The sequence below is a fragment of the Siniperca chuatsi genome, linkage group LG21, assembly GCF_020085105.1.
Source record: "Siniperca chuatsi isolate FFG_IHB_CAS linkage group LG21, ASM2008510v1, whole genome shotgun sequence".
NCBI lineage: Eukaryota > Metazoa > Chordata > Actinopteri > Centrarchiformes > Sinipercidae > Siniperca > Siniperca chuatsi.
In genome coordinates, this window is record NC_058062.1 from 24,472,772 (window position 1) to 24,490,333 (window position 17,562).

The 17,562-nt window shown below is 41.9% G+C and overlaps 1 protein-coding gene across 2 annotated transcripts; it reads right to left on the reverse strand.

Annotated features, from left to right (window-relative positions):
- Nucleotides 1-2,765: 2,765 nt before the first annotated feature.
- Nucleotides 2,766-16,826, reverse strand: slc16a6b (solute carrier family 16 member 6b). 2 transcript variants are annotated; one of them, XM_044182724.1, is made up of 6 exons: nucleotides 16,752-16,826; nucleotides 9,622-9,869; nucleotides 8,259-8,402; nucleotides 6,420-6,548; nucleotides 4,456-5,379; nucleotides 2,766-4,354 (listed from the first exon to the last, which is right to left on the reverse strand). In XM_044182724.1, the coding sequence occupies exons 2-6, from the start codon at nucleotides 9,851-9,853 to the stop codon at nucleotides 4,080-4,082; spliced, it is 1,704 nt and encodes a 567-aa protein (XP_044038659.1). In that variant the 5' UTR covers nucleotides 9,854-9,869; nucleotides 16,752-16,826; the 3' UTR covers nucleotides 2,766-4,079. The 2 variants fall into 2 exon arrangements, with proteins under 2 accessions (XP_044038659.1, XP_044038658.1); XM_044182723.1 differs by lacking the exon at nucleotides 16,752-16,826 and adding an exon at nucleotides 14,724-15,056.
- Nucleotides 16,827-17,562: the final 736 nt, after the last annotated feature.

Here is a 17,562-nt window from a genome sequence, read left to right on the forward strand (position 1 = left end):
GTAGTGGAAACATTAATAGGAATGACAGCTATCGGAATAATAATGACAGTATTAGTAACAGAGCCAATAACAACAACTGTAGTAGCAGTTGTTGAGCAGGGAACACGAGGGCAGCAGGTGGCCCACAACCACAGATCCAGACTCTGCAGCTCCGGAGGTAGCTGAAAGGAGAGGAATTATTTGATTTGATTTGATTCGATTAAACTTTATTGTCATTACACATGTACAAGTTCAAGGCAACGAAATGCATTTTAGGTCTAACAAGAAGTGCAATAAGCAAGTGCAGTATATAAAGTGTGTGCAAATGATGCAGTATGGGACTGCAAATGATGCAATGTAGGAGTGCAAATGATACAGTATATGTATAAATAAATAGTACGAGAAATGAGAAAACACAGAACTACGGCAGAGAGAAGATGTCGAGTTAGTAACATGCAGTAATGGTTTAAAAATGCATACAGATGGAGAGGGAGAGGAGGAGAGAGGAAAGAGGCGCATCATGGGAAGTCTCCCGGCAGTCTAGGCCTATAGCAGCATAACTAAGGGATGGTTCATGACTCACCCAAGCCAGCCCTAAATATAAGCTTTATCAAAGAGGAAAGTCTTAAGGCTACTCTTAAATATGGAGATGGTGTCTGCCTCCCGAACCCAAACTGGGACCTGATTCCACAGGAGAGGAGCTTGATAACTGAAGGCTCTGGCTCCAATTCTACTTTTGGAAACTCTAGGAACCACAAGTAACCCTGCATTCTGGGAGCGCAGTGTTCTAGTCGGGTAATAAGGTATTATGAGATCTTTAAGATATGATGGTGCCTGACCATTAAGAGCTTTGTAGGTGAGGAGAAGGATTTTAAATTCTATTCTGGATTTTACAGGGAGCCAGTGCAGAGAAGCTAATATTGGAGAAATATGATCTCTTTTCCTAGTTCTTGTCAGTACACATGCCGCAGCATTCTGGATCAACTGGAGAGTCTTAAGGGACTTATTCGGGCATCCTGATAATAAGGAATTGCAATAATCCAACCTAGAAGTAACAAATGCATGCACTAGTTTTTCGGCATCATTTTGAGACAGGATGTGCCTGATTTTTGCAATGTTACGTAGGTGAAAGAAGGCAGTCCTTGAAGTTTGTTTCATGTGGGAGTTAAAGGATAAATCCTGATCAAAGATAACTGAGGTTCCTTATGGTGGTGCTGGAGGCCAGGGCAATGCCATCTAGAGCAACTATATCTTTAGATAATGTGTCTCGGAAGTGTCTGGGGCCAAGTACAATAACTTCAGTTTTGTCAGAGTTTAACATCAGAAAATTGCAAGTCATCCAGGTTTTTATGTCCTTAAGGCATGCTTGAACTTTAACTAACTGGTTAGTTCCATCTGGCTTGATTGATAGATATAATTGGGTATCATGCAACTAATGATCTAGTCCAACAGGAAATAGAGACAAAAGCAATATATTTAAAACAAAATTACTATGAATTAGGCTCCAAAGCTGCCAAGTTATTTTCAGTTTACGAGATGATTACGGAAACAGATAGAAATTATGGTCCATAAACTGCATGATCCAAAAACCAATCAACTTAAATATGAACCAAAATAAATTGAAAACATTTTCAGAGGCTACTTCAAAGAGCTCTACACTCAATCATCTGCCTCAGATCAAAATTATATTGATTGATGATATATAGGTACAATGCAAAATAAATGCATAATGATAATGATAACTACAGATGAAATCCAGAAAGTAATAGGAAAACTAAAAACAAACAAGGCACATGGTAGTGACGGATTTCCATCTGTGTGGTACAAAAAACTTGAAAAAGAACTGTCCCCTCTGCTCCTCACTACCTTTAATTGGATTATGCACATCCATAAAAGTATGGGGATTTGAGCAAGACATATTTAAAAAAGGAAAGTCAAAATACAACTAGCCGAGATATCCTGACTTTTAATCTCTAGTATGAGATAAGCTTCAAAAGCACTGAAACCTACATTTCCCATAATGCAACATAATAGCATCTTTTATCACACCTTGCCTACCTGTTAAATGTCTTCATATTTCAAACATCCCCCATTTCATAATGCAGGTTTTCTGTCAAGTATTTGAAGTCTCAAGGGTAACTCAAGATAGACAGATTTGTCATTTAGTCACACAATTATATGGGATGTTGAGTGTGAAAGTTCATCCTGACCTTCGTAATGGAGTGACAAAATTTGGTCCACTTACTAGCTTTTTTTCAGAGCTTTCATCCACATCTTACGATCTTCATGAACAGATGGAGCGTGTTTAGGACAAATATAAATATATATTATACTGTAATGTTTGATACGATGATGATATATAATATAATGTATGTACTGTATGCATGAAATGTTGCATTATAGGTACAAATTATACACATTTGCAGTGAAATGCATATATGAGTCACTGAATTTAAAGAACTATGTTAGCTGAGTGAGAATTCTTTTTATCTGCCTAACCTCATGTTAGTCTCAAGTATTTAAGTGACAGATGAAGAAACTGAGGTTCCAAACAGCAACAGTCCATCACATCTGTGATAGTGAAAAGTGATAGATGTCAGCACCACACATCAGTTTAGCATTGGATTTCTTTGGCTTTTATGAAAAGGGTGACACGCTGTCAAAAGGATTTGAACCCCATTTATTTACAGTAGCGCTGCTGACAAAACTCCCACTCAGTCCTCTACCACCCTCGCATACCGCTGACCCAGTTTCTGTCTCTACACCAATAAACAGTACAACAGACATAAAAGTCTATTTGGAGTTTATTTAGAAAATACATAATGAAAGCAGTACAGCACTTAATAGGCAGGGACCTGCCTGGCACTCAAATGATTAAAAAAACTGAAAAAGGTTATATTAAAAAAGTCAACATCAAATGATCATTATAAACAATTTAAATAACGGTGATGCAGTGATTATGGAAAGGCTTGTGAACTAAACTTCAAGTCATGTGGTGGGTGTGGAGACGATGTGAGGCTGCAGGAGGGACTCTGGGAGGAGGTGCTTCACGGGGAGTCTCTCCTGTCAAATCTGTCCGTTGCACCTTTGCATACATCTATACTGCATATGACCAACTCTCATTCTATACTTTAACATGTACGTCACTGTCTTTAAGTTAGCCATGGCATTGGGAAATAAATCACTGTCTCATGATTGTTCTTCAGTTTCTATGCTGTTACTTGTAACATGATAATAGATTTAACCAAAGCAGTACAGAATTAAGGAAGTTTCTGAGGCTCATGCAAAATGAATCCCACAACCTCCAGTCTCATAGAATGACAGAATACTGGCTCCATGTGCTTAATTCATTCTAAAAGATCAGTGAACACTGCTGCAATATTGCTATAGTTACCATAGAAATTAAATATCAACTACATTTTCTTGTCCAGCTTTAGCAGTAGTAAAATCATTCTCCACACATCAAATGCATACAGGCAGATCGCCAAGGAGAATTACATTTTAAAGCCATGAGGCATGTGTTTCACTCTCCAGACTTTGCTGAAGAAGAGACCGTGTCGTGTGGTCGTTGAGCGTCATCCAGCATGGGTCGAACAACACAGGTCAGCAGGAACGAATGAGCCGCTGCAGGGCTGTAATGAGGAGGCACGCCTCGACATAAGCAGGAATCAACGAGCACAACACAGTCACAATATCACAGAGGCTTCTGACAGATGTCATGTTTTGTATAACTCATTCTCATGTCACTTCAGTATCCATGACAACAACACTTCTTTCCTGAGATAGAGATACTCCCACTCAAACTGAACACAAACTAATAATACACAGAGGATTGTGAAAGCTAAACAGCTGGAACAGAAATCGGTAAATGGCTACGGTGTGACCCCGTGTGCTCAGCATGGCTATGTCTTTGATCTCAGAGGAGAGACTGCTTCCTTCCTGGGAAGGAGTGAACTTCAAGCTTGTCAGAATGTGAGAGAGTGACACCTGAGAAGTGCAGCAGCTGTGAAGACCATCGCTGTGGGACACTGCAGCCTCTCGCAGAGCATCTGGACTGTATTTGTTGTTGGTCATGAGGTGATGTCATGCTATAGTTGGGTTCATATTACAGAGACATTGTCCTGATCCACAGCCTGTCTGACTGGACTGTCCTCCGGGGCTAAGTCCACATCCAAAAAGTCAGACTGGCCGCTGTCCTGAGACATTTTCTCCTCTTCCTCTGTGCTGCTGCCTTTCTCTTTGTTTCTGTTCATTCTTTGGCACATGCCCGACTTGGCTGGGCCGACCAGAGCCAGGCATATGGCACTGAGGCCCATTCCCACCGCACAGGAGTAGAAGGCAGCACCGTAGTTCTGTGTGACATCCACCAACACACCTGGAAGGAAAGATAAGACAACTGTTAGGATCTACACAGAGGTTCACTGATGAGTGAAATCAGAGAGAAGTCAAACAGCAAGGGTAGCAGAGATCTTGTACCTCCTAGCGGCGGCCCTGCCAGCCCAGCGAAGCTCTGGATGAAGACGTACACTCCTACTGATGACGGCATCTTCTGGATGCCCACCACTTCCTCCTCAGCCAGCATGGCGATGTGAGTGGAGCCGACGGTGCCCATGAAGTAGCCGTAGAGGGCGCAGCAGACCACCAGGCCCCAGAACTCCCACACGATAGCGAAGGCCACCAGCACCAGGCACAGCAAAACCACACAGCCCAGCAGCACCAGGGTCTTCCTGCAGCGGACTTTGTTCAGCACCACCCCGATGGACAAGCGGCCAAAGATCTCGGCCACAGCCATCACAGAGAGCATGTAGGAGGCCATGCTGGGCTCCACGCCCCGGCTCTTGCTCAGTTCAATGATGTAGAGCTGCGGGGCAAAGAAGCCCAGAGTGGCGAACAAGCCAAAGAGGGAGTACCAGATGAAGGCACTGTCTTTAAGCACAGAGAAGTCCAGGAGTTTGGGGCTGGAGGGCTGGAGAGGACCCGTTTCTACCTCTGCCAGGTCCCCCTCATCCTTCTCCTTGACTGGAGTGGGAGGTGTGGACAGTGATGGCTCCTGGCCCTCCTTGTCCTGCACCTCCCACTCCATCAGAGCCTTGCTTTCAACTCCTGCAGTCCTCAAGTCTAAGTTGGAAGCAGAGAGGGAGGTGACACCGGAGTCGTCTGAGCCCTGCGAGACTCCTGAACGGATGGAGGTTCTGGTTTGTTCGTTCTCCAGTTCATAAACAGTCTGCAGGTGCTTCAAAGAGAGAGACTCTTTGTCTGATTCATCGCCCTCCTTTACAGGCTCCGGCTTAATGATGATTGGACGAAGGAGAAGCCCGCAGCCAATCACAGAAGTCTGAAAGATGCCGAGGATAACCAGACAGTAGCGCCAGCCAATGTGTTCCTTCAGTGTAGTGAAGGCTGTGGAGAGAGAGGACAGCATAGGTTATTATTATTATATACTCAACTCCACTTACTAGCTTTTTCCAGATTTTTCAACCACATCTCACTGTCTTCCTCAGATGGAGTTTGCTCAATTGTCATCATACATTTCACCTACTACTTCACTAGTCAAGCATTCAACTACTGAACCACTAGTCAGCGCTGTGGCCAGTATTTTAAGCATTGCATGAATGGAACAGATTATTATTACATCTCTGGAGAGCAGACCAGAATTCCAGCTGAACTATGTAATTCAAGTTATAATCCTTAAGATTTTCATGAAATCAAACCCCATTTTGGATACTATATATGGTCGCCATTTTTTCAGCAAAAGCCATTAAATGTATTTACATTATGTAGTTAGCTGTCTATATGGTTTATGGTTTTCAATGTTACTGACGGGGTCCACCATTCCGATGCTGGATTCAAATTGCCTTCACACACGAGGGATTGACAGGAAACGATGCAGATAATCCAGTGTTACAGTTTGTAATTTGATGTCAGCCTCACTGTTTACTGTTCCCCCTCCTACAGCCAGCGGATGAAGTTACTGCTAATGCTAACTTAACATTTCCTACTGCTGCTGATTCACATTAAAAGTTTTCAACTGGTGAAACATGGTAGGGCTTTTACTGTGAAGCAGTCGCAGGAAACACCGTTCATCATAAATGCATCATCATTTTTGGTCAGTGGATCTGTTGTAAATACTGCAGGGAGCCACAGTGAGCTGTTACCTAGCTCCTCAGCAAGGTAACCAGCTCTACCATGCCCTGCTGATGTCATATTATCATGTGACCAAATGGCCACTGAGGAGATGTGGTTAAAAGCCCCGGAAAAAGCTAGTAAGTGGACCTTGAGTTAAGACTTTTTATGTCAAACAATTGTTTCCTAGGTAAAGAAGGAACTTTCACTCAATATAATAATTATTCTCAAAAACAGTTCCACGTCATAATGGGCAGCAGTAAGAAATGATAAAGGTCATATTTTAGCTAACTGCCCCTCCGTGACTGAACACTCACCTGGAGCAAATGTAAATACGGCGAAGGATTCTCCAGAGGAAGCAATGGAGGTGACGAGGGCTCGCCGTCTGGAGAAGTACTGGGCTAGGATGGTGACGGTGGGGATGAAGGTGAGACAGTAGCCGAGGCCTGTAAACAAAGAGGAGAAGAGAAAAGGGGGACATCACAGCCATTGGCCCGCATGGTAGGACCACTGCGTGGCTAGTGGGGTGGGTCAAAGATCAAGGTGTCAGGTCACTCCTTTATCAAAGGTGGCAGGCTGCTTGAGATGATTCAGCTTTGCTACAGCTGCTGCCGAAAGACAAAACGCATGTAAAGACAAAAAAAGAGAGACAGGGGGAGAGAGGAGAAGGGGTTGTCAAATTAGCTGGGGTCTGTTTCAGAGGCAGACATGGCAATCATGGTGGGAGGGCTAGCAGTGCTTTCTGTCAAAGAAAAAAAAGTTAATGTGCTCTGATACAAAACTCATTTCACCAATTTGCTCATCATCTAATCTATTACTTTCATTCAGTATGTATTCCTTCCGCCTCAGCCACTTCCTGCTCCACCAATCCTGATCTGAAAGGGAATTTAGTGTTTTGGGAGAATATATTGCAGTTTTTCCTGCTCTGCTCTGTTAGTCCTTCCTAGACAAACATCACTGCATGGTGTTTAGAAGAGGCTGATCACTTCTCAGTCATTGGACAGTTCTGGTAGAAACTGACTGATGCAGTTTTTGCTGTTGACACTGCTAGGAGTCCCTTTAGTTCATTCATGACAGGCTGTTAAACAAGACAAACACATCTGCAAGAGCAAAAGTCATTCAGTCAATGGCATGTTACACTGACACTCAAAGACACAAAGACAGACACATGTATCAATCAACAGACGGACGGACGGACAGACGGACGGACAGAGATAGATAGATGAATGATGATAGATAGATAGATAGATTAAGGGATGGATGGATGGATGGATGGATAGATTGATGGATAGATGGACAGATGGATAGACAGATTGATGGATAGATAGATTGATGGATAGATGGACAGATGGATGGATTGATGGATAGATGGACAGATGGATGATAGATGGACAGATAGATAGACAGATTGATGGATAGATTGATGGATAGATAGATTGATGGATAGATGGATGGATAGATTGATGGACAGATGGATAGATTGATGGATAGATGGACAGATGGATAGACAGATTGATGGATAGATAGATTGATGGATAGATGGACAGATAGACAGACAGATTGATGGATAGATAGATTGATGGATAGATGGACAGATGGATGGATTGATGGATAGATGGACAGATGGATGATAGATGGACAGATAGATAGACAGATTGATGGATAGATTGATGGATAGATAGATTGATGGATAGATGGACAGATAGACAGACAGATTGATGGATAGATAGATTGATGGATAGATGGACAGATGGATGGATTGATGGATAGATGGACAGATGGATGATAGATGGACAGATAGATAGACAGATTGATGGATAGATTGATGGATAGATAGATTGATGGATAGATGGACAGATAGACAGACAGATTGATGGATAGATAGATTGATGGATAGATGGACAGATAGATAGACAGATTGATGGATAGATTGATGGATAGATAGATTGATGGATAGATGGACAGATAGATAGACAGATTGATGGACAGATGGATAGATTGATGGATAAATGGACAGATGGATGGATAGATTGATGGACAGATGGATAGATTGATGGACAGATGGATAGATTGATGGATAGATGGACAGATGGATGGATAGATTGATGGACAGATGGATGAGCTGATAGGTGTGGTGGTGTGAGTTTGGTAAGCACCTGAAACAAAGCCGATGGTGATGTACATCTCGTTGATGGAGTTGGTGAAGGCGGAGGTGATGGTTCCCAGGCTGATGAGGAAGCCCCCCACCATCACCACTGGACGATAGCCAAAGCGGTTGCTCAGCATCGTGGACAGGGGGGCTGGGGGGGCAACAGAACAGTCATTCTATCAAAATGCTTTCAACTCAGTCACATATTAGTTGCATAATAACTTAAATGGTCTCTGAACAAGTGATGTCGAATCAGGTGTGTTATCACTGTGCAGACTGACTGCAGACATTAATATCTGTCTGTTAGTACAAACAGTTTATTCAGAATTATGTTAAGCATTATTAGTCCAGTCTAGGTGCTGTGCGTGTATTTATGATTTTTTGCGCGTGTCGCCTTTCATCCTGCTGCTCTGCAGTCACAGTGATTACATTAGAAACCTGGTTACATGTATACATGGCCAAGAAATCAGCTTTCTCCAGGACAAATTCAGCTGGGAATCAGGATTCTCTAATCCTCTACCCTGAATGCCGAAACTCTCACTAATCGCACAAAGTGGTTCACTGTTTGCCTGGCCACTAAAATGAAGATCTCTAATAATCATCACATCATCCAGACCGATGATCATTAGAGCATAGTCAGCTGAAGGCCTCCCAGAGACACTGAGATACGGTGTCTTGGGAAGGTGATCATCAGTACGTCATGAACTGCTAATATAACACAACTCTGTGTTGTATTCAAGCGCGAAACCTTTGGGGCTGAAAAATGAAGCCAACACGAAGTGCCAAAAACTGCAGTTCCTCCAATGGCCTCTTGAGGCAGGCTCCAAGAGCGAGTCAGTCCCCACAGAGCCCCGTGTTAAAATGCCCGACTTTACAGCAGAAGTAAACACGTTTACAGCCTGGTACAAAAAATGGCTTTGGTCTCTGTAGCTAATTTCCCCGTTCATGACAACAGTAGAAGAACTCACCCATTTAAATTATATTAAGGCTTCAAGTTCTGCTTAATTAAGGACGTGGCCGCTTTGAGTGACAGGTGGGTGCCCTATCAGGTGGCTTGCCGCCTCAGCTCCACCTCTTCGCCCATTTTTGGATTAGCCGGAGTCAGGGACTGCCAAGATGGCGACGGCCGGAGCCGCCGGGAACCGCCCACTTTGAGCTTCACAGCAGCTCTTCAGAAACCTACAGGTGACGTCACGGACACTACGTCCAAGTTTTATACAGTCTATGGTTGTATTACATTATTTAGTCTTACCTAATGAACGCAAATATATTAGGTTTGTAATTGGACTTCAAGTTCAGTTATTAAATGTCCTAAAATGACTTCAAGTACAAGAAAGGAAACACACAGGAGTAAAGCTTAAGTGACTGACCAGTGAAGGTAAAGATGAAGACACAGATGGAGATGACCCATGACACTCGACTGTTACTCTCCCCAAACTCTTCCATCAGATCCTGGAGGAAGACACCCAGGCTCTTGAGGGTCCCATAGCTGCAGACCTCCACCAAAAAGAAGGCCACGGCCACAGCCCAGCCCCAGCCTCCATCGGGCACCTCTGGGTAAACATTTGGACCCCAACAATGCTGGGAATTAGGCATCCTCATGGCTACCGCTGGCCACCTGCAGGGAGAAACAGAGGTGACATCAGTGAGCTTCTTTTGTCCTACTTACAGCTGTATTTGTTGATTTTCTTGGCAGAAGAACTGACAGACTGGAAACATAGCTGACGAGAGCACCGAGACTGAACCAAACACTAAATGTGCTGTAAAACCAAAACAATGATCTAAAAGAGGCTAAAAAGCCCTGGTAGCTGCAGAGTTGGTGGGAAATCATTTTGTCATTTAATTCTCTTTCCTTTTTTACCCACTTTGCACATAGTTATTTGATTCATTGATAATATCAAATATTGGATATATACCCTGAAGACTGCACCTCCTCAGGGACTAAACTAGACCTGAAACCATTGGTCAGTTAATCGATCAGGTCATTTATAAGGCAAAAATGCATAATATTTGCCTATTCCAGCTTTTCCAATGTAAGCATTTGCTGCTTTCCTGTTTTTTTAATCATTGTAAACTGAATATCTTTGGGTTTTTGTAATGTCTAAATCTTGTCTGACACATGGTGGAGCCATGTGTCATTTTTTAAACTCAATTGTTGAATAATGGCAAGTCCTCTTTTTGTGTAAGCCTCACTACTATGTGTGCAAATCTTATGGATTTTTATATCTCTATATTTACCAAACATTATATTGCTTCTAGGGATTGATGTATTGGATTGCATCCTATTGATTGATATGTAATTGATATCTTAGATTTTCATGTTGTAAATCATCTGCTCTGGGACCCACACCTGTGTTAAATCAGGTGATGTCTATATGGATCTTCTTGGTCACATGCTGAATACCTGATGAGGTTTTTGGGAGCATTAATTTAGTGTGCAGGCACCCACTATCTTGATCAAATGTGGCCACGACAATGTGATCAAGCTGTTGCAAGTTGGTCTCAAATCTCAGCAATCAGCTTTCTCAACTTTAAATGTCTCAGTGTCAGGCTTGGAAAAAAAGATTTTTAAGGCTGAGGAACGTTTGCCAAAATTGGTCCACAACTGTCTTGTACTGCCATGGACACACTCAGACTTTACTTATTTATAGGAGAACACACCATGAAACATGGCGACATTTCATCAGGAAACAATGTTTCATGCTGTTGCTACAATAAATCAACTGTGTTGATGGTTCAGGTCCTTTTTGTCCCACACTTGGATGTTCTGAGCGGTTTAATTAGTCTTCATCTTTACTTTCCTCCTCACATCAAAATGTGCTCCTGACTGTGACATACAGTATGGGTGACTGAGCAGTGGGCAGTAACAAGAGGAAAACATATGTCTTCTTTAATGATTCAGTGTCCATGTTAAATGTGGTGGCAGCACAGACAGTTAAAATAGATTTTACACACTAAATGATGCAGTATTGTTACAATAGTATGTACTCTGTTACTTTGTATTTTCAACCAATTATCAGCAACATGTGAATGATTTCCCCAAATCGTTTGAAAGCCATGACTCATTGCAGCATTCCACTAGGATCTAATGATTCTGTGTCGGTGACCACTAAGATAACGATGGCAGAATATGAAGCAGTGCTGAGTTTTCATCACCGAGGGGGTGGCTGCTGCGTGCAGATGAAAAGCCACAGAGACGCCCAGCCGAGGCCACAGATCAGACAAGAAATGTCAAACTAAATCTAATGTGCCACCCTGCGGCTACTCGGGCACTCAGCTTGGACTAGTGTGGGTTTTGGAAAGCCGTAATGGATATTTTGAACCAATATTTAATGTCTTGAAGCGTCACTTAGACCATATGGGACACTAGTTTCCAGTGAAAGCCAGGCTGATAATATTATTGGAATTTCATCAAAATGTCACATTAATCAATTTTTTCCCCCCTCCAAAAAACGTGTACGCAAGGATACCCAAACAAGATAAGCTTTGGCTTCGAGGGTCTCATCTCTGAACTCCATCCTGCCTCTGAACAATAAGAATCTCCACTTAAGGGCTTAGAGAAAGTCACCTGGGATCAAGAAGAACAACATATGAAGTGATAACTCATAAACTTTAATCTAACATAGGGTGGGTATCCGTCCTTCACCACAGGCTACCTGAAGCTCATATCCCACAGACAATAGGTATAAGCTATTGTTATAGAAGATACTGGTCAACTCAGATTTCAGATGGTTACTGTAACTACAGATTACTGCTCACGTCATGCTGTGTTATGAAGAAGCAAAAAACGAAAAAACAACGGGTAACGATGTCCCACTTTATGCTAGAAATGGAAAGCATGGAACTAGCACATCCAAAATAATTTTCATTTTGGAATTTAAGCTCAATAGGTTGCAGGAGATGCAGGCAACCAGCACCATGGCTGAAACCTGAAATAATGCAATTAGGCCACGAGACACTGGATCTAAAAACCTTAAAGATCTCTGAAGAAGTGACTTCTTCTCTCTTTAGATTAAGGAAGTTTATATGAACATTTTTCATGCTACATTACTCATCACTAACTCAATTTATACTTCTAATTCTCTATCTTATTTGAATTTGATGATTTTAAAAATAATGTCTCATTGCAGTAAAGTGATTTAAAGATTCACTCCCTGATCTTGTAAAATGGCCAAATCCCACTTGGGCACTTACGCTGCTAGTGGGTATGAAAACAAAACAAGGGAGTGTAGCTATTTTTAAAGAGGCACTCCACTGAGAAAATAACCCAAATGATGTCATCAGGGTTATTTCCAATTGGGCTTGAGACCTCAAATGTTTAACAGAAAGCCTGCATTACAAACTGGGGGCGTTGGGTTTGAAAAATGGAGTTTACCAGACACGGAGGGTCTAAAGCCTTTTTCACACATAGTTCCTAGTAAATTACTGGGATAACCTTTCAGGCACCACTAGTGATTTTCACTATTCACACATGCAAATTCATTCAGGAACATTTCAGTCTTGTGCCTTTTCACACATGCCATGTGTCCAGCAGATGGCGGTAATGCAACACTTATGGATGCCAACCTCCATAAAACTCACCATAAGAAGATGGGGGAAGGCCGGATGTATGTGTGCACGGCGATGGCGGAACTGAAAGACGTCTCATTATTTTCAGATTTTAAGATGGATTACTAAATGTCAAAGGTAGCATAGAGATCTTTCAAAAAGTGTCAATTTTCTGATTAAATAAAGCTTAATGTTTTTCACAAGAAATTACACAAAGCAAATTTCAATACTAATTCTGCATGTCTTTATCGTATAGCAATTTTAAAAAGTACTATTGTTTAGTTGAAGACATAGGCCAGAGGTGGACGCAGGGGACACGTCCCCCTCAATATTTAGAACACGTGCATTTGTCACCCTCAATAAAAACATGAAGGTAGCAGAGGACCTTTATTTTGACTAACCGCTATAACGCGACTCATAGACGCAACAACGCCTGCGGTAAAGTAGGTGGCGGCTACAATCTTCCATAAAACGGAAAGAAGTAGAAGCAACTATGCACGGTTGACAACCATGGAGGAGCCAGAAGAGCAAAGGAGGATTTTTCCACAGCTAATGGCTTTGAGTTGTATTAGCATAAATATAGCTGATCAGGAACAAACCAAGCCCACAGAAAATGATGATGTTGTGCCTGTTGGGCCTTCGAACGAGTCATTCCAAAGGTTATTCCTACGTGTCATGAACGCAGCACTCGCCTTGCCCTTAGTCTCTCAGGTGCTGTTGCCAGGAGTGAGTGATGATTCAACACAGACACTCCAGAGCCGGGGGCGGGGGGGGGGGGACTCATGTTTATTGTGGCACTTCAGCAGCGAAAGTAAATGTACACTGGAGAGGCAAAAATGTCAATTAGTTTGCACGTGCTGCACTGTGTAAGGAACGTAACTGCACCATTATAATAGTACCACTAATACCAACTTTTATGATTAAATTAGTTTGCACTGTATACATTACATTATTTAAAATAGTCCAAGAATGAAATATAGATACTGTTAAGAGGACTTTAGATTTGACTCTCTAATTAAAATGTGTGTATATAATTGTTGCCCACAAAAACAACTAGATGATCCCTTCCTCATAGCTGTACAACAGGTTCTTCTTGATATTTAATTAAGTTATACATGCTTTCATCTCTCAATCCTCTTGGTTTAGTGATTTTTCTTGGCGTCAGGTGATCCAGCACTATACAGCTGAACTTTACGAGCAAAACAAATGACACATTTACCTCCCAGATTTGTTTGAGATTTCATGAATGTGTTTAAAAGCACAGAACATCTGGCTCCAGGCTACATATCTGAACTTATCATATGAGCCATAGTTTCATTTTAATAGGGAAGGCTGGAATCCGGGGTATGCCATTGGCTTGACTTAACTGGGGGGCCAGAATTGCTTTTATCTTTTAATACCTTTTGCCATGTCTGCGACTGAATAAATGTTTTTAGACTATTTAGGCTATCTACTCCCGCTGTTATTTAAATGCCTTTATTTTTGTATAACTAATATCGGCTTCTTCATGCTCACATCTTTCAAAATAAGATACAGTATAATTATCATTAGGCTATCAAACTTCATGTGTGCCACGTGGTCAGGCGATCCGCAGTGCAGAGGAGGAGGGATGACGTCAGTGTGTGGCATCCCAGGGGTTTCTTTTGATCTATTTTATTTCACAGATAAATGACGAGTGAACTTAGGCTACATACCTATTTTTAAGGCCGATTTGTATACGCGCCTGCCTGTCTGCTGTAACAACTGGTTTATTAATGTGTCAATAACATAATATCAATAAAAATAATGGCTCGTTATTCCCAGACACCAGAAAACTACCTACAGTTAGTTTTCCTCCAGACTGACCGCTGCCGCTGCGCGCCACAGTGGGCTGAGGCTCGGCAGCATCCTGCAGCTGGAGCTGCCAAGCTGACATCTTACTTACCGGCAGGGTTGAGGGCGGAAAGAGCAGCCTTCTGGTGTAGCCTAACAAAGCCGGCTTTTCTATCTTGTCGTCATTTCACTGTGGCCTTAAAGTCGCTAAAATGTTGAGGCCGACTTGCCAAGCTGGAGAGAGCAATGGTTTCTAAATATTTTCTTTTAAAAAATCGAATATTGCTGCTCCTGCTAAAAAATAAATAGGCTAAAAGTAAAGCCGATATTGCTTTGGTCTATTTTCGCTCTATGACAGCCAGTCGCATCTTTTGTCTTCAGTGAACTATTTCCTGCCTGTTTTGGCAGCTCTTTACCGGCTCTAGCCGGTATTCAATCGCGGGCGCGCAAATCCCTCGGCTTCATGAACGCGCAGTCCCTCGTGAGAGACGCGGAAAGACTCTCTCTCTCTCTCTCTCTCTCTCTCTCTCCACACACACACACACACACACACACACACACACACACTGAGCCGCGTGCTACCGCAGCCGCCTGTTCTGATGCGTTTCAGTGCCGATGGAAAAGAATCCCACCAGGAGAAAAACCGTTTTATCTGAGGTTTCTGTTGAAATAGAATGTGGTTGCTCCTATAGGCTAAATATTTCTAAAGCAAATTAGCAAATAATTAGATTTTACAATAAATTGAACATGGTTAACCACAAACATAAATACACCTGGTAAATGTGATTTACAGTGTAATACATGTGGTCACAAAATTGACATTTGACGGTAATCTTACAGTCTTAGTAGTTTTGATATGTTTAGTATAGGCTTATTTCTTTGACGTTACAAAAAAATCAGGTTTTCAGAGAAACTGGGGGTTCACAAATGAAAGCGTATGGATGAAATATAAATGTTACTGTGAATGATGTGAACGCACACAGCAAGCATGAACAATGGTTTCACAGCTTGTAGCCTACTTTTACGAATTTTATCATGGTACCTGAATGCAGCTCGAGCTAGTCCCGGCGCGCGCTAAAGCACAAGTGTACACCGGGCACGCGGCTGAGATTAACAGGTTTATTCCAGTTGAGAGGCAGCATCCCGTTCCACCCTGTTGTGTCACTGAAGAGTTCTGTGTGTGTGTGTGCGTGCGCGTGCGCGTGTGGTGTTTCATAACTGGATCCGAGAACACAAATTAATAATGATTTGGAAGGACTGAAGAGAGGCAAAAGAAGAAAAAAGGCACTTGATGTAACACTTGATGTTTCCTCTTTTCCTCGAAGTCCTTGTTCCCATTTCTTTTTCCCCCCTTTTTCTGTCTTTTTCCCCTTCAAGCATGTGAGCATTTGTAGCCCAGCTCTACCACATTAAGTTGGAAGGTTGGGTCGGGTAAAGAGTTGGGCTACCTTTTGCCAAACTCACCCAGATGTTAGTCACCACCATTAATTAAAGGGAAATGTGAGCACAATGTAAGCCAACAGCATGCTATCACAGACACAATGAACAGCTACTAGAGTGCAGATGGGATAACTGTGAAATGTTTTTAACATCTGGCAGTGATGAAAATGATCCTTAACAGTTTTTCATTTTATTTCTATGAACACAAGGTTGATTATTCCTCAACACCAAAGAAAGCACTCAAGTCTATGTATCTATTAAATCAAATGTGATCAACCTATGACTCACATTTGGCTGTTGGACACTCTTTTGGAGAAGAAAGAAGCTGTAACAGTCGGTCTCTTTATTCACTGTGGCAACAGGAGAAGTATTAGTATATAATATTAAGTTATTTAAATTGTTGCAACCTCTCAGCCATGCTTTCACATAGTATTGTGCTGTGGCTAAATACTGGAGGGAGCATGAAAACATCATGACATGGTTTAGATGGCTCTCAGTTTAACTATTTATGTTCTTACATGAATGGAATTTGACCAAAAACGTGCAAGAATGTCATTGTAAAACTGCCTTCCTCTTTCAGAAAAAACACACTGAATCTTTGTTTAAATATAGTTTAACTTAGCACATTTTAAAGAATGTTGATGAATGTCATGACTCAGTTAGCCAGTATTTAGCGCTGTATAATTTATAAATGACTCACCTGTCTCTCAGCTGTTACTGATCCTTTGACTGTTCAGTGCTCAGTCGTGCCCTGATCTGGAATACGTTTCAGTTGGATGCAGTGGTGTATTTAAGGGGTGGCCACACAAGGTCCAGCCCTGAAATCTGATTGGACCACCCAGGTGCCACCTCAAAACTTGAATTTCCAAATAGGTAACTGTATTTGGTGGTTAAATCTGAGCACTTTGCCATTTAAATTTAATATGTAACAATGTTTAATGTATTACCATTCAACACTGCTGATGTTAGAACAAAATTTCTAACAAAAACATTTGTCATATCCAGGCGGCTGTTTCATGTGTGGGTCATTGTGGAGAGGTGTTCCACATCCTTTTGTTATGTATTCTTGATAAGGACAGGATGTCAACATGCAGTCGTTGTTGCTGAAACAGTAAACATGTTTAAAAGAATCTCTCCTGGTCTGCATATGTGGCTTCACCTTTCCTTTGCAAGTTTTGTTTCAGTTCATACGCTTTTGTTCCCGTCAGCTATTTATTTTTCATGCTAGAAGCTGGACTATCACAAAAAAACATGTTCTTTTCCCCTAACTGAAGGCCAAACCGACAGAAGATCTAAGACTTTGTGGGATTGGTTTCCTCACACAGTCTTCTCTGTCAGCTTGTGCTTCTGAGATTCCAGTAAAATCAAACTGTTTTGTCTTTCAAATGAGATTTCATTGTATTAGAGGTTTGTCTCAGTGATCAAATTCCCTGGAGTGACATGCAAAAAAAAAAAAAGAAGAAAAAAAGCATTCTTGTACGCACGTATCTGGTTTCTTACACTTGCCCATT

Coding starts and splice junctions, on each gene's coding strand:
- slc16a6b (XM_044182724.1), bottom strand. CDS start 9,853: ATGAGGATGCCTAATTCCCAGCATTGTTGGGGTCCAAATGTTTACCCA. Junction 6,549..8,258: donor CACCATCGGCTTTGTTTCAG/GTGCTTACCAAA, acceptor CTTTGTTTACAG/GCCTCGGCTACTGTCTCACC. Junction 4,355..4,455: donor GGCAGGGCCGCCGCTAGGAG/GTACAAGATCTC, acceptor CTTTCCTTCCAG/GTGTGTTGGTGGATGTCACA.